This window comes from Dermacentor albipictus, chromosome 2, assembly GCF_038994185.2.
Source record: "Dermacentor albipictus isolate Rhodes 1998 colony chromosome 2, USDA_Dalb.pri_finalv2, whole genome shotgun sequence".
In the NCBI taxonomy this organism is placed as follows: Eukaryota; Metazoa; Arthropoda; class Arachnida; order Ixodida; family Ixodidae; genus Dermacentor; species Dermacentor albipictus.
In genome coordinates, this window is record NC_091822.1 from 198,044,987 (window position 1) to 198,071,730 (window position 26,744).

A 26,744-nucleotide genomic window follows, 5' to 3' on the forward strand; every position below is an offset into this window, starting at 1 on the left:
CGCAACGCAGCACGTGACGCCACTGCCACTGCACAGCAAGGACGGCGCCCTCGCAGGTGCCACGCATGCGCCACAACGCTGGTGCGATGAGAAACGCTGGCGATGGCGCATACAGGCGTCGAGGTGCGACACGTCATCGGCGCTTTTCAGCGCCCAATTGAAATAATTAGGTCGATTTAGCTCGATGTTGAGTGTCCTGCTTAGACCCGTGTATTCCCCACGGTTATGTACACAGTTCCTCAGCAGGAATGCTAGCTTATGCGCCGAGAACGCTCGCGTCAGTAGCGCAAGCCACAACGCAAAGTTGGCTCTGGCGGAATCGATTGAGCAGAGCGCCAAGGTGCGGCCAATTGGCTTCGTCGTTTTTGCAGCACTGCGCGGCTCCGCAGGGAGGCCCTCCTCGCGCGGGCCGCGCGTGTGCCATCGGTGCCGCGACGGCACGAACGCGTCTCGAGTGTTCGAATAATTGCTGCAATAAAATGGAGCGGACACGAGCCGCCTGGCAGCAATTTTATGCAGCTGAAAAGCGCTCTCGCTTTGCGTCACTTTCGGAGGCACTTGCCGGCACGCAGGCCTCTGACGTCGCCAGCGCAAGGTGTTGCAGCTGCCAGTCTTGGAAGCAACTGTCGGCTCCAAGGAGGTTGCACACTTCCTTCCGTCCTTCCTCCTCCTCCTCCATTCGGGCGTTGAGCGCCCCCGCGAGAACGAGCGGCCGCGACCGAAACGCAGCCGAGAGAGGCAGGGCTGCCGCTGGTGCACAACGGGACGGTGAGCAGCGGTCGGCGGTCGCAGGAAAGCGTGACCGGCGGAGCGCTACTCTCGGTCGAGAACGCGCGACGACGACGCGGCGGGTCGGGCACGCTGGCTGTGGAATAAACGTGGGCGACGTCCACGATGGAGAGGCTCATCGAGAATCGCCAGGAGGTCACCGAGCCGGTCGCCACGCACGTCACCGGTGAGATATATATTGCGCGATTCGCGAACGCGTTGCACGGCAAGACGGGCGTCGCACCTGAGCGTCGACATTGCGGTATACATATATGGACGAATACTTTCGCGCGTGTTTTCTTAATTTTTTTTTATTCCTGTGCGCAATTTACCGGTAGAACCGACAAACTTCGCGAATGACAAGAGGAACAGCGCACGCCCTATGAGATCATGCTGTGAGTTATGCAACGGAATAGGCGCCTCTTCCAGGCTATATCGCTGCAAGATTTACGACAGCTGATTTCGCCGCTAAATATAACAATAGGAGACCTTAATTGTTCATTGTACTTGTAAACGGTTGTAATCGTTCGTCTTGTGGCATAAAATAGAAAGTAAAGATAAAGTTAACTAGTTCACTTTGACTTACATAAAGAGCCGAAGCAAGGAGTGGTAATAGAAATGACATTATCTGAAACGATACATTCAAATCCAGATCGGCGACAGTTCTCACTGCAGCCGAAGAAAGACACGTGAGATTCAAGGAAATCGATAAGACATGCATTCGAATGTTGACATGGGGGCTTTAATGAAATCAAGAGTTCTATGAAAGCTCGTCTGGTAGGATTGCTCATAGTCAAACGTAAAACGGACGGCGACCCAAAACACACACACACACACACAAAAAAAAAGAAATACAACAAGAGGTATTGACTCCCATACGAGAGCTTTGTTCCCAAATTCACAAACGAGGCACCCATGTGGGAGCCGAAACGTCTTTTCTTATTATGTTATTGGTCGGCGTCCGTTTGACTAGGATGAATTTCATGACCGCCGATACAGGTCGCCGATACAGAAAACGAAGCGAAATGTTAATGTCGAAATGGGAAAACAGCAATTGTCCTAACACTCTTCTATTCAATTCGCGGTAGGGTAGCTGCAAGCTGCCGCTTTGAAGGAAACCAATTTAACGAGTATGCAAAAGTCACTTTGCTTGCGCAGCGACAAATTTGGTTTATTTGCTTGCTGTTGCCGCAGCTTTCAGCGTGCTCCCTTTTGACGAAGTACACGCAGGTACGCCTTTCTTATAGTTGCAACACGGCATTCTTCTTGAATTGGTCTCCTTCAGATTCGCGTTGAGCGTGTCGTGTTACACGTCACGTGACATAGTTAATAAACAATTCCGAGGACACCTAAGCACTTCTTATGAGATGTGAATGGGAAAGCATTAATGTCCACTTGAGCGCCGCTGAGCGGTCCTTCGAGTTCTGCGCTGCGAGCAATGTACCATAGCAGTATATAGGTGTTGCCCGAGCCAGCAAGCAGCAGCAGCAGCAGCCTGCGGTGCCAACGCTGCATGCCACCGATGCGGTGAATCCCTCTCCCTGCCCGCAACACCTGGCGCGCTATCAGCTGTGCCTTTTCACCCGCTCTGCTCCGTCGAGGCGCACTCGTGATCTGGCTTCGCAGCCAATGGGAATTTAGGTGCCTGTTTCGGTGCTGCAGACGCCCGACGCCGGCTTTTGCGCTCAATGAGCCATTTGTCGCCATTCGCATCGAGAAAACAGTATGATCAAGCTTCCCGAATCGAGACAAGACGGCATCGATGCGCTGCGTGTTTGGAAGGGAATTGCTTAGAGGGGCGAGGCGTTGGGGCAAAAAAAACCGCAGGTTCTTATTTAGGTAAACAACTAGTACGCGCACACTGTTGAAGACGGGAAATGAATGACTAAATGCCCCTGCAGTTCCTACGAAACGAGCGCGCGTATAACGTCGCGCTCTCAGAACGTGCACTCAAAAAAGCTCACGCTTACATTCCCGCGGTACGGTATGGGTAAAGAAGCCAACGCAATTGCGGGCTTCCAGTTTTCATATTAAGACGCTGACGCTGACGCCCATAGTAGCGCTACTATGTGAGCGACCATTATTTAAAATAAATATAAGAACAAGAAAAAAACGAAACAGCGGAAGGAGATTGTGGACAGGTTAGGTTACTGAATATATTAAACTGCAGCTATTGCGGATGGAATTCTTTATTCCCGATGTCACATCCTGTGCGCATATTTTGAATGACAGCGATGCGTGACAAGTTTCTCCATGTTTCTCGCCATTCTATGTCTCCTAACGGCGCTTCGTCCGTTCCTTACGTTTGTCCTAGCCTCAGGTGTTGGTTAGTTCGTTCAGCTGTAATAGTTACCAGCCAACCCAAGTTATCACGCTGATGAAACTTTCTGTAAATGCGTTTATGACAACCATAAAGAGGTTACAGAGCAGGCAAGCTTCTAGCCTATAATGAACTTGACTTTAGTCTAATCACTGCGACAAGGGATGAAATACCGCAAAACACCATTTTCTGTTCGACTTGGTAAGACATAGTCGTGCTCGTTTGCTGAAACATATTGACACGTCTACTTGTTTATCGGGTGAACATGTTTCACCGTCTAACAAATGTTATCGCACAGCGCAAGACGCGCCTGCATGTATGGGAAATTTCTCGAAAGTTATCGATGGTTCTATTCGCTGTCTGTTGTGTAATCTGATTTGTGCGACGCGAAAGGTGTAGAACTTTCTGGAAAACACGCGTGCATCACCGATTACTCTGGGACCTTCGATGACTGACGTATAAAAGCCGACGCGCTTGACCACTGATCAGATTTTCGCCGATCTCCGATTGTGTTCGCCGCTGTCGATGTTCTTTGAGTGTAACTTGCCTTTGAGGGCACAGGTTCGCCCATTATATATAGAACGGTAGTTCACGATTTCGCTTCCTTCTTCACCGTCGCTACTAGATGACAATATTAAGCGTGGAAAAAGAAAATCAGTGTTAAGTATGATCCCGTGCAGTGTGGGAATCAATGTTATGCGAATCATTTTGCAGGTATCTATCTCGCCGCCTTTGTGGTTCTGTAAAATGTTACTAAATGGCGCAACATGTCCGTGCAACGCGGGTAAAGCCTGTGCGTTACCCAAACATGTGCCCGACGGCAACGATAAGAAGGACGGGGCGAATCAACTGATGAACAAATCGGAGATGCAGCTTATGTCCTTGGTATCGTTCGTACGTGCGACGTGAGCTTACAGGCTTATTAACACGAAGCTCTCCAAATGTGAGCTGGTTTGGACTTTCGTGATCTGGGTTTTTGAACGTGTGGCGACGTGATATTGAAACGATTCAATAAAGTGCTTTTCAACTGAACGGTTTCAGTGTAATATGATTTCCGGTGCACTTCAGAGCGGAAACAGCGTAATCTCCAGCTACACGGTGTGATTCAATTCTCAATATGCTTCTGCACTTTATGTCAAGTGTTGAATGACGCAGAGCAGCGAGCTGCCGTGTAAGCACCATTAACGCGCTTGACGCGTTGACAGGTGAACGAGTGACGTGCAACACAAGTACCTCAAGCCAGTCGTCGTCAAGTGCCGAATGCCGAGAGGCGTTCCAACGGCATTCCGGTGGCAACCTTCGAGTGCGCTCGTTATCGGCGAGTAACCCCTGTCACGCGACGCGCACTGTTTGCAAATTTCACTGGTGGACTCTCCAGGTACTTCCGAGCTGTTATACCTCACTGCGCCTCCAAAACGAAATGCTCGATTGATGCCTTGACATCTTTAATCCAAGAACGGTGTTCCTCTTGTGTGGAACGAAGGTTTCGAGCGCCTTCTTCATAACGCGCTTCTAAAGATCACATCTCCGACATGGTCGAGTAAAATAAAAAAAAGAAGCCTGTATACTGAAGTTGAGCGTGCTTGAATATGATTGTGTAACAACACTCGATCTGCACTGATTTGCACTGGCATTTGCCAAAAGTACGAACGAGAGTGCCCGTGATGTCGTAACGATAATACAGCTCTGTGAACTCCTCCCGGACTCTGAACATTCCGTTGTTTTATCGGCGGCTATTCGCGAGCTCGGAGCGAGCAAAGATGCCCCATCGAGTGCACAGGAGTACTTCCTCTACATGCACGGTGCGCCAGTTTACTGCGCCTATGATATCATCCGAAGACCCAGTGGCGGGCATTTTCCCCGGCAGCGCGTTCTTTCCCACCAAACGTGAATGGACGACTATTTACGGGAAGCCTTTGGCGCAATGGCTTTATTTAGGCAGGCGGCGCCGCACGAGTGCACCGATACTCGGCCGCTTACGGCGCCGAGAGGTGTTCCCTGTAAAGCGCTGAGAAGGCTGTCAGGCGCCCGGCGCGTCCTGATAGCCGGCGATTGTTGTCCGCTCAACGTTGAAGGAAAAGACCCCTTATTTCTCATTCTTTGCTGCAACTAAGCTCCTGAACCTATGATGGTCAAATCGCGCTTGTTGCATTTATTTAGCATACGATTGAGCACACTATAATTCTAAGATCATGGTTAAGACACACTGGCGGGCTAGTTGGTTTGAATCCACGATATAATTTTAAGCGCGACCGAACGAGGACGTAGAAAAAAAGCAGGCACACAGAAACAGCGCTACGTTATCTTAAGTAACTTACACCTAGCTAACCGCAACCAGGTTTTTGATGAATACTTGTAAAATAGCACCGATGTTGTGAAAGCATTCACATTGTTGAAGATTTTTTAATTATTCTGAGCAAGGAAGCAGGCATTTTTGAATCGGGGGTCTCAGAAAGGCTAACCTCGTTCACTGAATTGTTGTCTCCTTTGTCGTTGACGCATGAAGTCCTCATAGGCAATTTCATAAGGTTTTAGACTGGGGATTGCACTTTTCACCACAAAAGTTCTGCTGGAGTTTTCAGCCGAGAGGCAAGAAGCCAGTCCTACCATTTACATCCGCTCACTCAAAATTCGCAGAACGCGCAGTAGTAACATCTTGTTTCAATAATTATCTCATGAAGTCGTGTGACCACAAAGTGGAAACCAGTTTCGGAGATCAGACCAAGCGCCTGGGAGATTTTGGCTGCCCGATGCGTATGCTCACCTCGATTGCGGTGGGCTTCAGCAGGAAGCATAAAAATGTATCGAAGGGAAGCAGTATAGCACTCCTAGAGCAAAGAAAGTTACTGTGGTACCACACATTCATTGTACTTCACATAATATCAGAAGGATAGCGGCAAGGTCGAGCCTAGGCGGGGTTTTCTCTGCCCCTGAGCATCTGCAGAAGTTATGCAAACAAATTATTTCAGAGAACAACAAAACTCGACATCCCAAACAATTTGTAACCTGCACTCTTAACGTTGTCTATGCCATTCCGCGTTCGTGCGGAAGAACGCGTGTGGTCAAACTGGCAGATGCATCAATCAGTGACTAAAAGAGCATCAATATAACGTCGCTAGAGTAATCACGGGCCATTTGGGCATTAATTGCCGAGGCTGTCCCTGCAAACCCATGTTTGAAAATACTTCTATTTTGTATAGGGTTCATAGCAGGATGACAAGGGAGATGATGGAGGCCTATGAAATTACAAAAGTGAGAAGAAAGGTGCGTGAGCAAGCCATCAGTGTTGCTATCTGAAAAAGAGGTACGATTACTTGGTTTATCACTGTAATTATTGCAGTGCATGTTTTGATCAAGCCTTAGACACGTGTACGCTTCATCAAAAGCACCACTGAATGAGTTTTTGTCTCGTTTGTTTCCGCTCGTTCAGTATATATTTATCAAAGCATGCGAAAATAAAACCTATGGTTAAAATGAGCTCTGTCTCTGCCCGCCTGTTTCGTTATACATCCTCGTTTAGTCGCGCTTGCAGATTCTATCTAATGATACCTTCGAATGTAAGGAAGTGTGTGTCAGATCCAGCATGCAACTGTTTGGGAAATTCGTTATATCGAAGAAGCCGGTCCATGAACACCAAGCAACCTCAGCGGGAATCAAAATCAAATCAAAATCGCTTTATTTCAGGGTATTTCCTGCGGAGACAGAGACTAAAGGCTGAAATAGCCTGACTGGGCCCCTGCCCCCGTTCAGTTCATACAGCGTTTACGCGTACAATAACATATACAGTAACGTGCACATTATATTAAAATTACAGTTGCACTCAATGTACAGCCGATGAAGGAAAGAAAGTGACTTCTAATACATCAGATAAGAAGTATGAAATGCATACATGTGTACATAGATCACGCAGATAGATATACATATAGAAAAGGTCACACAGGATTCATGTGTTATATAGCTAGGAGACCCTTTATCCTGTTACAGATATGTAGATAACGACTATATACACCAGTACATTGTGCTGACAAAACAGAAAAAAAAAAGAAAATCAGGAATGTCATGGTCATAGTAGAAAGTAATGTAAAACAGTCTACAATACACATCCTGTTCTGACAAGGAACGTTTTGTACATTCTTTTAAGTTTACCACGGCTGTCTGCCCAATTTATTATGTCTTTCTGTTTATTTAGAATCTGTATAGCTTGATACGTTACCGATTGTTTCCCGTAATTTGTCCTAATCTTCGGAAGCGTCCTCCTATGCTGCCTAAACCCGTACTTATGTTCAACTACCATATCACAGTCTTTGTATATGTTTGTTGTGTGCATATGTTGCACTAATTTATAGAGATAAATTTGATTGGCCATAAGCATGTTGTGTTTCAGAAATAACTCCCTGGTAGGTAAGTCACGCATATCTCCTGCATAATTTTCAAATATACGTAGCACGCGCTTTTGTAGTACCGTTAATCTATTATAGTTGCGCTGAGTGGTGGGGCCCCATACTAGCGAACAGTAGGCATTCTTAGAATATACTAGAGTGTAATAAAGAGTTTTTTTTAGCCCAAGAGGTATTAATGTAGAAATCTTTCTAATACATCCTATTGATCGAGCTATATCGACTACCAAATGGTCGACGTGACATGACCATACCAAAGACTCTTGGAACCAAACACCTAGGAATTTTTGCTCAGGTGTTTGCTGAATAATCTCGGTTCTATACGTAATATGCATGTCATGTTGGTCGCGTTTATTTGGAGGGGAAAAAACGATGTATTTAGTTTTAGAGGCATTTAATTGTAGACAATTATCATTTAGCCATTTGGATAGGTTTTGTAGATAATGATTAGTCTTTTCTTGAAGTTCACGTTTTGTCCGTGAAGTAAAAAATACGTTAGTATCGTCCGCAAACATTACTATATCAAGGGTGATGTCAATCTGAGTTATGTCATTAATGTATAACAAAAACAGGGTAGGACCTAATACTGATCCTTGGGGTACTCCATTTGTTACATTTAACGACGTCGAGGAATAATTATTAACATCTGTAAATTGGAAGCGTTTCTCAAGGTAGCTGGTTATTAATTTCAATGACATGGCACGTATTCCATAACACTGCAGTTTTAGAAGTAGAATATCATGATTCACCGAATCAAATGCTTTCCGCAAATCTAGAAAGAGACCTAAAGTAAAATCCTTATTTTCAATACCTTGAATAATTTTCTCCTTTGCACGAAGTAGTGCCTGTTCAGTTGACTTGTGTTTTTGAAATCCGAATTGCAAACTAGATATGATATTATATTTCTCTAAGAACTTTGTTACGCGATCATTAATTGCCCACTCAAAGACTTTTGATAAAACAGGTAATACCGATATTGGCCGATAATTTGTAAGGGCGTTTTTGTCTCCGGATTTGTGTATCGGAACAACCCTTGCTATTTTCAGTTGGTCAGGGAAGATACCAGTATCGAACATTAGGTTAATAATATAGGTGAGAACGTTTTTTAGCAACTTGGAAACATACTTTACTGGCTCAGCCCTAAATTCGTCATAACCAGCGGCGACATTCTTTATTCTATTAATTAACTCTTCAGTCTCTTGCGGGGAGACGTGATACAAAACAAACGAATTTGGTAAAGAACTGATGTGTCTTGTTGGTTGTTGACTACCTAAAATTGCGGTATCTGCCTTTCCTGACTGTATAAAGTACTCATTGAATGTGTTAGCCAAACACTGCCCTGTTATCGCATTTCCATTGATCTCAATCTCTTGTACGCTGGTTATGGCATTCTTTCTGCTTGTCAATCCGTTTACTGTTTCCCATATCTTTTTTACATTAGTTTGATGGCGAAGAAACAAACTTTCATAATAATTTTCTTTTGCTTTCTTTAGATCTGAAGTTAGCTTATTTCGAAGCTTCTTGAACTCCTTAAATTGGTTTACATCGCGCGTACTAATAAAAGTGTGATACATCGCGTTTTTTTCTCTTATTCTTCTGTATAGTGCAGGGCTAATCCAAGGTTTTCTTATTGCTTTTTTATTCTTTCGGCCACATTGTAAAGGAAACGCGTCATCATAGCTTACTTTTAACTTCTTGTAGAATTCCTTGTAAGCATCATTAGGATCACTGCAGTCATACACGCTAGACCAATTTATGGCCTCCACTAACGAAAAAAAATTTTCAAGCGATTTGTCGTTTATCACTCGATATTTGCTTACTTCGAGATGTCTGCGTGTGAACTGATCAGTAACGCAGAACACGGGTAGATGATCACTTATATCGCAAACTATCACTCCACCTATTAATTCTGATACAGTGATATTCGTAACACAGATGTCTATGGCTGTAGCTGTTTTAGGGCCAATGCGTGTGGGAACCGAAATCAAATTTTAACATCCGTATGACATAATCAGGCTCTTGTAATTCATCGCGTACTGGTCATTACTAGCTGTGTTTATATTTATATCACCAACAACAAAAAAAGGTAACTTGTTTGTCTGAAAAACCTGCATCAATTGCTCAAGAAAATCTAAGAACTCGCGTTTAGAACCAGCTGGTTGCCTATATATGGCAGCAAGCTGAAATTGAGATGTTTTTATAACTAAGCATTCAACATTTGCATTTGTAATTGTGTATTCCTCAATAATGGTGTAAGCATAGCTATGACTGATATATACCGCCACGCCCCCTCCTCTTTTCCCTACGCGGTCCAAGCGTATACAGGTGTGATTATTAATGTCGGGTGTATCATCGGTAATCGTCAGCCAAGTCTCCGTAAGAACAATTACGTCAAATCTCAGAACGAGAGACTCCAAGAAAATTTGTAGGCTGTCAAGCTTGTTTTTTATGCTTCTAGTGTTGAAATGAATCAGAGAGAAGTTACTTTGCTTGGTCTTAAATGCGGTGTTAAATACTCCTGCTGTGTAGACATCACACGTGCTCATCTATAGTAAAATAAAAGCAAGTTTATAATTAGCGGATACCATCTTTAGTTCATTTTGGCAAGGTCATCGGAAGAAGTGATTCGCAGGACAGGACTATCTTCGTTTTTCCTTGCTAGGATCTTGCCACCTGCTGTCCACACAAACTTCCATTTGAGCTCTTTCTTCTTTGCCACTGTTGCTCCAAGCAGCTGCTTGTTGTGGCGTGTCAAATGTTCATTGACAAAAATCGCACTGTTAACACCAGCCAGGCCAACGTCTTTTGCGGCAATTCTCATTTTCTTAGCCTTGGCTAATATCGAGTCTCTCTTAGCACGTCTGACAAAACGAACAACAATGTTCTTGGTTGTTGAGTTCGCAGTTGGAACTCTATGGCATATATCAATGTCCCTCTCGTCAACTGCCTCTCTGACTATTTCACAGATTTTTCGAACGGCTACTAAAGAGTCGCACTCGTCCGGAACACCCTTTATCTCAAGGTTGTTACTTCTTTGATATTGTTCCAACTCTTGTAATTTCAGAGTTAACTGTTTGTTTTCAGTTTTTAGTTTTTGATTCTCAGATACCAAGCTTTTTAATTCATCTCTTAGCGCCTTTAGATCCCGGGTCACGTCTTTGACATCGTCACACGTGTCACTGCAGTGCTGAACAGACTTTCTCAGTTCTCTGAGTTCAGCACGCATTTCCCGCTTAAATTCTGCAATCAAGGCTGCTACATCACTTTCCCCCTCTTTCCCTTTCCCCGGCGTCATTGTACGATAGCACAGGTATCAACTTAATCACTTTCATACAAAAAAAGACAACGACAACAGGCGTGTTCGGCAGCAGCGCAGAGTAGCAAAGACGATTTCGAAGCAAATCGACACTAATTCCTCACCTGCAAAGGATGCAGAATTGTCTTTAGCGTGTGCACACTTCAATGCGCTGCTGCCGAACTGGACGCCTGGGCTCAGTGGGTCCGTATTTAAGCCGTCCGCCGTCGGGAAGGTACAGCGACGCCCCTAGCTATCTTCGTCACGTGGTAGAGCCTTGACGGTCGCAGATCTTGCCTGTAGCGCTGATTATCCCGGCTGCTTCTTGAGATGGCTGCAAAGGATGCAGAATTGTCTTCAATGCGCTGCTGCCGAACTGGACGCCTGGGCTCAGTGGGTCCGTATTTAAGCCGTCCGCCGTCGGGAAGGTACAGCGACGCCCCCAGCTATCTTCGTCACGTGGTAGAGCCTTGACGGTCGCAGATCTTGCCTGTAGCGCTGATTATCCCGGCTGCTTCTTGAGATGGCTGCAAAGGATGCAGAATTGTCTTTAGCGTGTGCACACTTCAATGCGCTGCAATCCGAGTATCGCGACCAAATGACTATAGTAAACTTGTGTTGATTACCTATCTTTATGTCCTATGAGTTAAGTATGACGTCTTGATACTTAAATGGTTTCTGAAAACTGATTTGTTCCTCACAGTTGCCTGTTTGGTTATTTTACTTCCTTATATTCGCGTCTTCTCATATCACTGTTCTCATTTATCGAGATGTTCGCGTAGTGGTGGCTATATCGTTGCATGCTATACCGAACCTACCGGGGCAGGTTCAATTCCCAAATTGATTATAAATACTGAATTCTTCATGATAAATACTCAAATTATAGCTCAGGTCGTGCATCTATATTGCTCTATCTGTGTTCCTAACGCTCCTTTGCTTGTTGGCATGTTCTTCGTATAGTTTTGTAATTTTTTTTCGCGTTTTGGCTACTTGGCGCTTTAGATCGGCTTTCATTCTCAAGACTTATCGAGGTGCAGTGTTTAACTTTGGTACTTTCGTTTTTATATATAGAATAAATGATCCGAATAATAAAACGGCTTTAGTGATTGGTTGAAAAGATTGCCTGTGATTATAGTTTTCGTGTTCCCAGACTACTCAAGCTGACGCGATTTTGAAGAATTGCCGCTTAGCCTCTGTTTATAAAAGACAAGGTTATTTCACGTGCTATAATCTCTGCTGTCGCGTTTAGTATTGCTTCGCATTTTCCTGGGGTAAGGACCGGGCAATCGTGAAATGCTGCTTGGTTTTCGGAACGAGTCAATGAGTCACATAGAACGAGGAAAAGAGAAAGAACGATAGAAAGAGAGATAATAAACTATTATATACAAGACTAGGGAAATCTCCGATTGGGCATGAGACTCAAATGAGCACTTTCGACTCTCCTCGCACACGTGAAGAACACGTGGCAGTGTGCGCCGAACACTCCTCTCCTGGACCCCACACCCAACTCCCTCTACACCCCTTCTGTCGGGACTCCAGCCACTTCTACCGGCGATCAAGAATGCAATTGAGGGACACTTTCATGACCTCCTACCCTCGGGATGCCCAGCCTGCCTCTTTTCACTGTGTCTCATCAGCGAAGCAAATCTCAAGCAAAGCCCATGGGGCCGCGACGACTTCACTGCGTAACAACCACATTTTAGCAGTTGTGATGGGCCAGGGCCCGTATTTACAGAAAGCCTCCTACACTGCAACTGGTCGTATGAACAGTTACTAGCCATTGATGATGTCGGACATTTTACGAGAGAAGGCGCCCAGCCAATGGAACACAGGGCTTACGCATAAAAAACTTTGTGAATTCGGCCCAGGACCTTTGCTCTATGCAAGTAGGCACAGAAGAAGGCACCAGATGGAATCTTGTTTTATCTTCGTGGGAATCGAAATCCTTTCTTATAGCAGTAACAACAACCCTCAACCACTCGCTCGAAAAAACATTTGATTTCACAAGGATCTGAAGTGTGTTCTGTTTCCGTTTACCTTTCCTATCTCTCCATGCACCTTTGTTCTGCATCTATTTTCCGCGTTGTCTCCACCACGGTCTCGTGGCCCTGTCTATACTGCGGTGCCCGCGGAAGAGCCGGTCAAAAAGCGACGCCAGCTGGCTTAGGAGGGCAGGCAGAGGAAAAAAACTAGCTGCTCAAGTGATGCGGCACTTGCACTGCCCTCCCGGTGGTGGTCAGCGTGCAGAGAAGGAAATGTCTTTACGTCGCGACCACAAAGGATGCGCCGAAAAAAACCTGGCGCCTCAGGCAAGGCCGCGGAGAGTGTCGTCGTCTGTGTTCTTCTGCTGCGGACGCTTCTTCGTTTTTCTCTTCCGAGCAGCGAAATGTAGGCCGAGCTGAGGCTTTACGTAATCACCCGAATACTACTTTTTTTTTTTTGAGCACGTAAGGTTTTCTTGGCCCTGGCGTACTTTTCGTGTTTCGGCGAAAGATTCGGTCCGAAATACAATTTTTAGTCTCTTTCTGTTTGTCTCCGGCTCGGGCAATTGAATGCAAGAGCACTCGTCTACTTAAATTTAGGTGCATGTTAAGGAACTCCAGCTGGTCAAAATTAATCCAGAGTCACCCACTGCGGTGCGCCTCGTAATTATATCGTGGCTTTGGCACGTAATACCTAGGAATTTAAATTTCCCGCATGTTTCCGAATGTACACTGCTATTATCGTCGCACGGCGCGAGATATCATTAGACAATTAATACTTTCGCTGTATAATCGGAGACAAAATTAAAGAAATTTCGATTGCAGTAAGTGCGTGTTGAGGCAAGCGATAATTTGATAACATTGTAAACCGCGATGAAAAACGGTCACCGTCCAAAAGTAAAGTAATGTGCTCTTGAAGCTACAGTGTTATCGAGAAACCTAACAGAACGAAAGAATAGTTCTTTTACGAGATATCCAATGTCATTTTCCCAAGCGTTCTATATGGTTCCCTGCATGTGTTGTTCTGTTTATGGACGGGATAGAGGAAGCGATGGAGAAGTACAAAAGACGCTCACTGAAATATTTGCGGGTATCCAGTGTGTACCCTCCACGTGAACCGAGAAATCATCTCGCGTTCATGACTTCGAGCAAAGGATCCTTTGCCAGCGCCTCTAGCCAAGTATAGTTCGAACTATACTTGGCTAGCGGCGCTGGCCGAACAGCGTGTTCATAGCTCTACTGCAATATGCCCCCAGCACAAGACATCCAGATAGATTTTTGTTTTTGCGAGAAGAATGCATTTCGGCGGCATTGTATTGTGCCGTAAAGGCCAGCACACTTCGGTGCTTCTTCTAGAACCCGAAGCATAAAAAAATAATTAGAAAAGTATATCGCTTTTTCTTTCTTTTTGATTTTTTTACGCCTGTCCAAGCGGCACTTTCTCTCTTTGTTTGCACATCCTGCAAAATTACAACATAAAAAAGAAGTCTCGCTGGCACTGTTGCTCCAACAAGCTGAGCGGACGAAGATAGAGGCGCCACTTTATTTGTTCGCGTCATAGGAGCACTCGACACCGTGATCAGCTGAAGGAAGTCGTTATGGAAAAGCCACGCCTCTCAAACGCGTGCACCATTTGTACGCGCGGGCTTCAGCAGTCGAGGAGACCCTTAATATATCCCACCTCTTGCGGCGTATCCTTGTGCCGGCTCCTGGAAGCGGAAAGCGTTATCGTCGAGGTAGTGTTTTCATGTCACAAGAACACGAATCGGTTTGACCAGACAGTCCTTTTATAGTATCCATAACGTACGCAGCTCATTATTTATTTATTTATTTATTTATTTATTTATTTATTTATTTACTTACTTACTTCAACATACTGTCAACCCCATGGGTGGTATTACAGGAGTGGGCGTACAAACTTTGACGCATATATGTATATTTGCAATCCTGGCTTTTCTGTTTGTTTGTGTCAGAAAAAAAATATATACACAGAGTAGTTGGGAACAAATACAGAGAAGCAAACAATATCAATAAGTAAAAGAGAGGACTAGTGCCTTCTCGGCAAGCTCAATAAATTTGGTAAAAATATGTGTCCCTAAAGTTTTTATCGTTCATGTATACTCCGTTTCCTACATCAGGTGCAACGCTGTGGAGGCTAGAGATACTTCTTGCAGTGGCTACGATCGCATTTAGAAATAGTTCGGTATTTCTTGACCCGATTTGTGTGAAAATTTTCTTTATATAAGCTCAGTTCTGAATGGAAAAAAAAAGAATTTACCCATAGAAACAATCCATCTACTTATACGGCTGCTAACACCTTGTTTTATATCAATTTGCTTTTCGTTATATTTTAATTGCAGCCCGTCGTGGCAGCTTCACGTGCATGCTCGCGCTAGCAAACGCCGGTGGCACGCTGCGAAGCATAGACGGAAGCGTGCGGAGTAATTTTGGTGACCGGACTTCTTGCGCAGCTTCCACAGCGTTGCACCTGATGTATGAAACGGAGTATGGGCAGAAACACGCGCCTCTTCGCTACCTCACTCAGCGTGCAGAAACAAAAATGTCATCGCAACATCCAGCGACTTGAAACCGCACGTACAGCGCGGGCACGCACCATTCTCGCGTCGGGGCCAGACGCGGGCCTCCGTATCGGCTCGGCCATCGTCTGCGCAACAGCGTACGTCTGTTTCCGTAACGGGAAGGAAGTGCGTCACCAGGAAGGACCCGCGCTCGCCCGGTTCCTTCCTTCCTTGCTGCGCAACGCGAACGGTTTGACGCACTGCACTTTCCAAGTTGTGTTTCCATATCGGGACCCGCCTGCACGCAAAGCACGTGGTCGTCCACAGAAAGGCTTGCGAGTTTGCACACGCACGTTACGAAACGTGCTTTCACTGCCATTGTGCATATATTAGTGTACGCAAGCACTTACCGAGAGAGAGAGAGAGAGAGAAGGGAAGACGGAAAGGCAGGGAGGTTAACTAGACTGAGTCCAGTTTGCTACCCTACGCGTGGGGAGGGGAATGGGGAGTGAAAGAGAAAGAGAGAGAACTTAAGTGTAGGTTGTCTATAGTCGGGCACTCAAGTCCGTCGCCTTAAGGTAGCGAAAAAGCGCTCTAACTGCTTTTTGGGCCAATGAGCTGTGAGGCCAGGCTCCCAAGATCTTCGCTTCCGTGAATGGCCTGTCATCCAGTCTATTTAATGCACACTGGAGAGTCTCACGTTGATTATCGAAGCGAGAACAGTGGCACAGAAGGTGGCTGATGGTCTCTTCACACTTGCACTTAGCGCACATTGGTGAATCCGCCATTCCAATGCGGTAGCTGTAGGAGTTGGTGAATGCTACTCCTACCCACAGCCGACACAGCAGTGTTGCGTCACGTCGTGGAAGGTTCGCTGGTAATGTAAGTTTTAGTGATGGGTCGAGACTGTGTAAACGACACTTAGAGTTCTGTGGTGTATGCCAGCAACCTAATGTGATTGCACGAGCAAGACTGCGAAGCTCTCTTGCAGCGTCGACTCTGGATAAAGGTATAAGGACTGTCGGTGAGCCAGCCTGGGCACGTCGGGCAGCGTCATCGGCGAGGTGATTACCAACGATGCCACAGTGTCCCGGCAGCCACTGAAATATGATGTCATGTCCTCGTTCAGATGCGCAATGGCAGGTTTCGTTGATTTGTGACACCAGCTGTTCATAATTGCCACGTCGTAAGCTTCGCAAGCTCTGGAGGGCTGCTTTCGAGTCACAAAATATTGCCCATTTGTTGGGCGGTTCTTTTTCAATGTATTCGACAGCAGCGCGAAGAGCGGCCAGTTCAGAACCTGTAGATGTCGTTACGTGAGAAGTTTTGAACTTGATGACGACCGATTGAGATGGTAGAACAACGGCGCCCGTAGAATTTTCGGACACGGAACCATCCGTGTAAACATGAATTCGGTTAGCATATGAAAAATGTAGAAGTTCCAATGTGGTCTGCTTGAGATCCGCGGTGGGCAGGCTAGCTTTCTTCACTATTCCTGGAACAGCAAGGTACACAGGAGGCTTCTTCAAGCACCACATAGGGGATGGCGTTCTTGTTGCGGGTGAGTGCCTCAAAGACAAAGAGTGCCGGTTAGCCGCAATCGATCTGGAGAACGCTGCCTTGGGTCTTTTCTCAGGCAAGTGAGCGAGATGGTGGTCAGGGACTCTGGATATATGGCGAACATGCGCCCGGAGTGTGTCGATATCTATATAGGTCCTTATTAGGTTGTCTCTCGCGAGGGCAATTGTTGCCACGGTTGAAGCATTTCGAGGTAGCCCCAGACATGTTCGAAGGGCTTGGCCTTGAATGCTCTGTAGGACATGGATGCTAGTTTTGCTAGCATTGGACAGCACTGGTGTGCTGTATCGCAAGTATCCTAGGAAGAGCGTCCTGTATAGTTGAAGCATAGATGCCACGGATGTGCCCCACGTTTTACCGGCAAGAAACCTTAGTATATGGGAGATAGAAGTAAGCCTCTTCTTCAAGTATGAGATGTGGGGGCTCCATGAAAGGTCTCTGTCTATAATAACGCCTAGGAATCGGTGAGTTTTTGCGTACGAAATTGGTTGGTGGCCAATAGAAATGGGGTACCAGGTCATGGGCTTGTGGGTAAAGGCGACTAAGGCGCACTTCTCGGTCGAAATGCTTAGGCCTTGCGCCCGCAGGTACGATGATGTTAGAGTCACTGCTTTTTGGAGCCGTGCACGCACCTGGAGACGTGTAACTGCCGAGGCCCATATGCATACGTCGTCAGCATATATCGAGAGGTTTACTGTATGCGGTAGAACGTCGGCAAGGCCAAGGATTGCAAGGTTGAACAAAGTGGGGCTAAGAACCCCACCCTGAGGGACGCCACGATAAGTGTAATGGTCAGTAGTTCGGCCATCTGCACTGTGCACAAAGAAGGATCTTTTGAATAGATAGCTCCGAATCCACCGAAACATGCGTCCACCAATTCCATTATTTTCCAGGGCATCAAGGATGGCTTCATGCGTTACATTGTCGTAGGCGCTTTTCACGTCGAGGAATAGTGCAACCGGTATACGCTTGTGGTGTTTTTCTTGTTGTACAGACGTGACTAGATCGATGACGTTGTCAATAGACGAACGGCCTCTTCTAAAACCAGCCATGGCATCGGGGTATACGTTGTGGCGCTCAAGATACCATTCTAGGCGGGTGAGAATCATTCTTTCCATGACCTTCCCAACACAGCTGGACAGCGCAATGGGTCGGTAGGACGCTAGGTCAAGTGGCGACTTTCCAGGCTTCAGGAGTGGTATCAAGCGGCTGGACTTCCACCGCTCAGGAACGACGCCATCAGTCCATGACTGGTTATAACATTCCAGAAGTCTGCTTCGGCTATCTTCACCTAGGTGGCATAAAGCAGCGTAGGTGATGCCGTCTGGTCCTGGCGACGATGAGCGCCTGCATGAGGCCAGAGCAGCGTCCAATTCCTCAAGTGAGAAGGACACATTCAATTCCGGGAAGCGTGTCGCAGGAACCTCACCCAGAATTTCGCCACTGATGGTGACCACACTGCCCGCAGTCTTCACACAGAAGTCTTCGGCTATATCGACCTGTGAGCGGCCTTGATAGAGGGCTAGGGATGAGAATGGGTGTCGTTGCTGTGGAGACGAGCCAAGGCCGCGCACCGTCCTCCATATGATAGACAGTGGCTTGCGGGGGTCAAGTGATTCGCAGAACGTCTTCCACCGTTGTTCCTCCAGCCTGTCCATACGACGTTGGATTTTCTTCTGTATACGTCGAGCGACTCTAAGGTCATGAATTGACTTCGTGCGCCTGTATCGCCTCTCGGCTCTTCTGCGAATGGTTCGAAGTCGCTCAAGCTCCATGTCAAAATCCGTACGTTTTTTAGCGGATGTAAATGTGTACTTAGACGATTCCAGTACACTTGTAATAAGATTCTCAATGGTGCCGGTAAATCCTTCTTTGCATGCCTCTTCCACCTTTGTCTTATACGTTGACCACCTTATATATACTTGTCGGGAAGTACAAGAGGAGAAGCTTCCGAATCCAGTGATACTTAAGTAGGTGGGAATATGGTCACTACCATGAGTCTCGATGTCAGAGAACCATCGAACATTTTGATCAAGTTGCCGTGACACCAAGGTCAAGTCTAAGCAACTGCTGTAGTTCGAACCACGCAAGTACGTCGGACTGCCATCGTTCATAATGCTAAGTTCATGGTCGGAAGCAAATTCCACAAGTTTCCGGCCCCTCGAATCTATTCTGGAGCTTCCCCAAGCCAAGTGATGAGCATTAAAGTCTCCCGTGATAATCCAGGGTCCAGTAGTCGCCGTCAGGATGTCTCGCAATCGGTCGCCGTCGAACCGACTATATGGGGATATGTACGCGCCGATAAGTGTCAGACATACTCCCTTGTTTCCCGGTCTGCGTGGAGCACGAATGGCATATGAAGCACCGAGGCAGATTTCACAAGTTGAAAAAGAAATATTACAATATAAAGAAAATATTGTCCGACGATTACGATACTCCCTAATGCGACATTTCAGCGCAGCTTGATACGCGTTTCCGTTTCACGCTATATTGAGGCAAAAAATGAGAACGAAATCAGCGCACCGACTGGCCAGTGCCGTCAGCGCCTTCGCAGAGGGCGCTGACGGCACTGTAGTGTGGGAACGCTGCGCATGATCAGCGGCATCGGAACCAGCTGTGGTAGAAGACGACGACGAACTCGCGAGGAGTGGCAGGGGCGCGAGGGGCAGTGTGGGAACGCTGGCATGGTCAGCGACATCGGAGCCATCGGAGCCAGCTGTGGTAGAAGATGACGACGAATGCGCGAGCAGTGGCATGAGCGCGTTCGAGCAGTTACGCTGTGGGACGCCAACGCTCAACCCAGGAACGGGCGCCATAGTGAATTCCACTGGTCTATCTTGAGTGGAGTGTTGAATCCGCGAGAGATCAAGAAAATCCGGCACGGTGCGACCCCATCTAGATTGACCAGAGAAAAAAAAACACACGCTCCGGCAGGGAGCTGCAGCTGAAGTTGGGCGCCCGCCATATCCGCCAGCCGTATCGCGATTTCATCATTTGCACCTCGAATACAATTTCATAAGGCGCGTACAACTCCTCATCGTCACTGCTGCTGCTTTTCGAGGAACTAGAGCTGCTGTCATAATCGCTTAAGGCAAGGAGCACTGCCGCACGGCGAACGACTCCATTTCGACATGGTAAATAACTTCACAGCGTTACCAAACGACGCCTCAAAAAGAGCTGCAAGCAGCCAATTCACCCGATCAATCCGGAAGGGACGCCAACGCACCGTCCGAGTTCCGTCTCTGCTCGGTGGATCAGCGAGGAGCGCTCCTGCACGGGCCTGCAGCTGTTTAAATGTGCACATAGTGCCGACGCGGCCCTGCCGAGGCCATGGTACAGAACCGTGACACGGAAACCTTGCAGAGGATGACCCGGCCATTCCCTCGTCCCGAGCAGCGGTGAACGCGAGCGAGTGCAACCTCCACGGATGGAAATATCTCTGTGCAGGAGATCCCTCTCACGGGACGTTGCTTTGTATCTATTATATCTTCGTCTATCTACGCTCTGCTGTCCCCTATTCTCCGTTTCGCAACTCCGCAGCTGCGCCTGTGCGGAAGGGAATACGCACGAGGCTCGTACCGTTCAACCGGCAGTGGAATAATGCTCGTCTATATTTGGACTGGCGCGGCGTATCCGAGAGGAAGTTGAATAACAGTTTGACGATGAGCGCACGAAATGCAGTCGCGAACCAACTCGCGCTGTCTGTTGCGTGTGGTCGCCACGCCGCTGCTGCGCTGGGGGTGATTTTAATCGACTCTGCAGACAAACTCGCGAGGGGACGTGGGACAATCGGACGCCTTAGACTCCGATGCTCCGCTTTCGTGCACGGCGTGGCGTCATTGCTGTTTCGGTCGACCTACTGCGAGCTACGCAGAGCGCGTCGGAAAGCGTATACGCGTAAACGACCTGTTTCTCTACGATTACGATTTCCCTGTCCGCTGCGCGAGCGTAGAGCGTGCGTGCGCGCCACTCCAGGAAATTTTGAAAAGCAAGAGAAAACGCTGATCGTAAACATGATTGCGATTAACATTGCTGCACATTTCTCATGGCATCTGTATCTGTGGCCTCGTTCAGATTACGTCGTAAAAGCCGTACCTTCTGGACCGTCTCTTATTGCGGCTGTGCATTCTGAAATGCACAGCCGCACAGGTTCTACATAGGCTTCTTCACGTAGCTATTTTTCTACAACACAAAGAGCGATGAATATTAGCGTTATTTAAACAATGCCCTAGTCGTCAAGCGTGCAGAGAAGTCGCTTGCACTGCGTTCTGTCACTTCGGTGACAGAACGCAGAACGTATTAATGTGACGTGAACTGTGCGAATAACTGTAAGAGCGGGCGAAATGCACAAACGCAGATGGGGAGCTGTGCGCCACAGCATTGTATACGAGCGTGGCCACGTGGACTTGTCAGTAGGTCACGTACTAATTTGTCGCAGCGCAGGCACTACGGCGCACAGACAAAGCTGGCACATGTATCAGCCCACCACAGCACTGCGCAACCTGTAGCTCCACGCATCGTTTTGCCCACGTCGACGTGATTGCGCTACGACAGATTAGAAGCACTCCACTCGCAACCATATGAAACACCGTACGCCGTTCGTAAACGTATGTAGCCCCCTTTTCAAAATAAAGCTGTTAGAAGCGGAGCACTGCGCTGTTGTCTCCGTCATTCGAGCTTTTACAGTTGGCGATGCAATACCAACGCGCCCAAGCGCGATCTCTTGCGCGGAAATCAACTGAAGTGAAAGCTGAGCTCATTCCGCCGCCTGCCCTTCACCCGCGAACCGGGCAGCAGCGTGTCGCTTTCCCACACGCGGCCACTGGGTTAAGGTGGCAGCAGAGACCCGGCCGCGTCGTGCTCCCAATGGCCGCCCTTGCTTCCGCTTTCGCTCGCCTTCCTTCTACGGCTGCTATTTCGAGGCGCCTCTCGCGACTGCGTTCGGTGCTCGCCAACAGGTCGCCGCACCATCTGAGCCTCTCGCAAATCGCTCGCTGTTTTGAACACTTCCGGTCTACTTGCTTTACGTTGCAAAGGTCGTTTGGCCGGTGCTTCTTTACGTGGATCGATTTTCGCACTTCCCCGTTTCTTCGTCCTAATAACGTCGCTCCCGTACCTCCTGCTTTCCCATTGTGCTGAGGTAACCTCGGGGAAGTGTCCTTGCACGCTAACTTTTGAGTCAGTGGGTGCGTGTGAAAAGTCTGGCTCAGCTTTCGCAACGATAAAATTGTGGATTAACGCACCTTGTTCTTTAAGTAGTATTTCATCATCAACATTATTCTAAGACAGTCGGAAATATTATTAATGCGAATGCATTATATGCCCCATTAGGCGAAAATCTGTCAGCATAGTCGGCGTGACCGAAAGATGGTATCTAAAATGGCTGACGGCGCAAAGAGTCTCTTGTTAAGATGCTAGCTGCCGTTCTCTCTTTAGCCTTGCTGTCGACGACACTGATTGCATGGGTCGGAGTTCCGGTATATTTCGCTGCATCGGTGTATCGTGCGTCCACATTTCGGCCATAGGCTTTTCGGAGAGTCTCTATTCTGGCTTTTCTTCTTCCTTCGTGGTGGGTTGGATGAATATTTCTTGGAATGGGCACTACAGAGATGTACTCTCCAATTGTCTCTGGGAGTATTCTTTTCTCGTCACCCAGTTTCATAGCTTCAGTATATCCTAATCTTCTGAGTGTTGCCCGTCCTGTCTTAGTAAGTTTGAAACGTACGTAACTTTGCATGCTTCGACGAATTCCTCCCAGGTGTTGTGGAGACCCAAGCGTAGTAGTCAATGTGGGGAGGACTGTTCGGAGGTGTCAGTGGCAATCTTGAAGGCCTTCCGGATGAGGATGTTCAGTTTTTCGATATCTGCATTCTTTAAGTCTAGGTAAGGGGTGACAGCTGTAGATGATTCTGCTGATGATGAGGGCTTAAACGATTCTTACTACATCTTGTTCTTTGAAGCCCTATCTTCTGTTTGCTATACCCATCGTACCAAATGGGCTACTTGCGTGAAGGTTTCTTGCAGTTTGTGTTAGTTGGCGGCTCCCGATCCGTCTTTGTGTGCAGTAGGCCGAGGATTCTGAGCGACTCTACTTTAGGGCTTTGCACTCCATTAAGACAGAGTTCTGGTTCTTGGATTTCACCTTTTGGCAGTCTTCCTCTGGTTCTTGCTTTTAGTATGAGAAGCGTCGATTTTTCTGGTTCGCATGCGGAAGCATTAAATGGTCCGATGGTCCAAAACGATGGTCCAAAAAGGCTACGAACCTTCGATCATTGGTAGGAGTCGAACCCAATACCTTTGGAGTTAATTTAGACGAAGTTAATTAAGCCACAGTTTCTGAGCTCTTGTGCTTCTTGCGTAAGCAAGAATTGTACACCAAGGGACTTGGGCAATCGAGAATAATTTAGCATGTGTGCCTGTAGCAAATGCATTTAAAGCCTTGTATTTATCTTAGTAATTATTTTAGAATTCATCCACTAGTATTTAAACATATATCTTACGTGTAGGCCTCTATACAGCCTTTATTTTAAATCATAGTCCTAAACTCACAATTATACTAAACCATAACACATGTCCTGGCGCTCTTTGGCCTTAGATGCCCTTGCGCCATTAAACATCAATCATCATCATCGATTAAGCCACAGTTAATGAAGGCAGAGTTAAGGCACTCGAACCCTCGGCCTTTCGTGGGAGTCAAACCCACGACCTTTTGTGTTAACATGAAGTCAGCTAAGGCACAGGTTATTAAGATACAGTCAATTAAGTCATAACGTAGGGATAACCAAGTGCACCTTGAATTTTATTCTGGGTGGTCCACCGCTTCTTGCAGTGCATGCTGTTGAGTTCCTGGGGATCCGCCTGTCATCCAGATGGCGACGACATCTGCATAGAGGGCGCGTCTCATCCCCTATATTCCGTTTAATATATTGGATATTTTCAGCATGGTTATGTTAAAAAGGAGAGGCGAGATGACAGAGCTCGGTGGAGTTCCTTCGTTCGCCATCTCTAAACATGTCGGATTTGAGGCTACCCAGGCGCATTGTTGCTGTTCTGCTGATGAGAAAGTTTTGTATGTAGCAGTATGTTCCTTCGCCACAGTGCGTGTCCTGGAGGTTCTTCAGCATTGCCGTGTGAGAGACGTTGTCAAATGCTCGTTTCACGTCCATGGCCAGGATTTCGCTCTTGCTGTGTTTGCCTAGATTATCTATGACGTCCTCCTTCAGTGTAGCAGGATGTCTTGAGTCGATAAAAGGGGATGGAATCTATGCATGTTGCCGGGCATGTACACGTTTTCTTCCATGTATGGAATTCGTCTATTGAGAACCATATGCTCGTACAGCTTGCCTGCGCATGATGTCAGGGGTATGGGTCGCATGTGTCCTATTCCCAGTGGTTTGCTTTGCTTCGGGATCACGATGACCTCAGCGTGTTTCCAGATTGCTGCGATACCCAGCATTTGTTGATGGCCTTTAGGAGTTGTTCTGCCGTGTTCTATAGGTTGTTGTTTACGCGGTTTTTACTTAAGCTTGTGTTTCGGGTGAGCTTTGCAAATGCCGCTTCCATTTCTGCCTGTGTGAATGGGTGATCCAGTTCTTTATTTACATTGCCTATGTAACCTAGGTGCATTCCAGTGATAGATGTAACTTGTGTGCCTCCTGTGGGCTTCTTTTTTACTGCTTCGAAGATTTCGTCTTCTGAGCCTCCGTAATTGCGGAGGAGCTTCGTGAGGTTCTTTCTTGACTTGGTTTTTTTTTATTCCGTAGTGTTTAACAGCGAGTTGAGGATGTTCCATGCCTTGCGGTTGCTTGGAGTTCCTGTATGTCACACACCTGGTGCCAGTTTTGCCTTTATAATTGGACGGTGTATTCTTCGGCTTGCTTGGCAAGCTCCGCATTGCCTTCTTTTCAGGTCTCTGTTCTGTTTTTTTTTTCATCTATGAATAAGGCTTCTACGAGCTTCCTACAGGTGGATAAGGCGGGGATCCACTGCTGGTGTTTTCATGGCCAGTTGAATTTCCTTTGTGTATTTCTGTATTTTTTCTGTGATGAATTTGGTCTATTCATCGAGGTCTATGGCACTTAATGTAGGGCCTTTTTTCGGAAAGCGGTCTAGTGCGTGATTTTTGCCTTATCGATTTTGAGAGGTTCTCTCCTGTAAGCGACTGCCGTCTATACCACGTGGTGGTCGATTCCCAGTGTTTATTTGAGTCGTGTCCACACCACCTGTGGTATCCCCGCGCTGTGAAGGTGAGATTCGGGTCGGTTTCTCTTGAGACGCTATTTTCAATTATTGTAGGGGCATGCGGGTCGTTTCATAACGTGAACTCATGATATTGTGCTGTGTCATGGACATTCATTCCCTTTTGTCCGTCTTGTGATAGCCCAAAGCCGTATGGTAGGCAACGAGGCCGTGAGTGTGTCGATCGTCTGCAGCTGCTGCTATATCGCTACCTCAAACACGTCTCGTGTGGTTTAAATTCCAACGTTGCATTGGATCAGCGAGGACTGTTTAGAAGTACATCTTTTATTGTTGTTATTCGCGAGGCGACAACGCGCTCGCAGATGGTTTAGCGTGAAAGAAGCGAGTATGAATGCATAGTTTTTGCATATTTATTTATTTATTTATTTATTTATTTATTTATTTATTTATTTATTTATTTACACATACTGCGAGCCGTAGCTCTGGTCCAAGCAGACGGTACTACATGCAACACAGGAACAGCTAGGTTTGTCGAAAAAAATGCCAACAGAACACATTAATAGACCACCTTAATCCAAGAAAGTCAAACGTATTGAGTCGGCGTCCCGAAAGCATCAAAGATGAGTAATGTACACTGAAATCAAACAGATACGTCAATATTGGCAAACAACTTTTTACAGCGAAAATGGCGCCACACACCAAGAAAGACAGGCGATGCGGAAGGGCGTCACTCGCCACTAACTTTATTCCTTGGGAACATCGCAATATGCAGCCACGCCATATATGAGCAGCAAAGTTCCGCGCCTCACACCATCATAAATCTGTTAATATCAATCATGTGCTAGCTTAAAAAGCATCTAAAAAATTCAAACTCAGCACTGCGCAACACCACTGACGTATCTACACAGATATATTTTTTTCTTCTTATATAATATGCCTCCAACGTTTCACGTGCTAGCACCTTGTTGCTTCTGCCGGGGATGGTGATCCCTTTAAACATTGCCTTACATTTACAGGATTTGCAGTGCACAGGTAGATGTGCCGAGAGGTTATTCTTAATGGGAAGTTTATGTTCTCTCACTCTGTCTTAACAGGGCGGCCCGTTTGGCCGATGTAAACCTTCCCACAGCTGAGCGGAATTTCATAAGCCACACCCACCGCACAGGTGACGTGGGACCTTGCATGCCTCTTACCACATATAAATGGCTCAGGCGCTTTTGAAAGCCGAAGCCACAGGCGCGACAGCTTCTTTCGTGCCGAGAAAACCAAAGGTAACTTGTAATTGTACCTATTAGCTACCTTCTTAAGGTTGTGCGCAACCTTGTGTACGTAAGGTACAACTAATGACCTTTTTACGATCCAATGCCATTCCTTCTTTCTTCCTTTCAATTTTTGAAGAGGGTTTAAACTAGGGCACCTACGACGGAGCGAGGATACCCAGCTGAGTAAAGCTGGGAGACCTGACTGTCCAAGCTGTCCGCCATCCTGTGAGGGCACGATATCACCAGCGCACCTTCCAAAACCACAGAGGCAATACCTCTCTTAATGACTTTTGAGTGGGCCGCATCATAGGGCATTAACTCATTACATGATCGGGGACAGTAGGCACATGTTTTTCTGACAGCGTGAGGCTCATATCTAGAAATTGTGTGTGATTATCAATAGGCAACTCGTGCGTGAAGGACA

General features: G+C 46.8%; 1 protein-coding gene across 1 annotated transcript in view; it reads left to right on the plus strand.

The window, feature by feature from the left end:
- Positions 1 to 702: 702 nt before the first annotated feature.
- The window catches only part of LOC135904511 (carotenoid-cleaving dioxygenase, mitochondrial-like), a 57,018-nt gene continuing 30,976 nt past the window's right edge, over positions 703 to 26,744 (plus strand). The window contains exon 1 of the mRNA XM_065435302.2: positions 703 to 955. Coding sequence (XP_065291374.1) covers positions 895 to 955 — 61 coding nt within the window. The 5' untranslated portion in view covers positions 703 to 894. The remainder of the gene's footprint in view (positions 956 to 26,744) is intronic.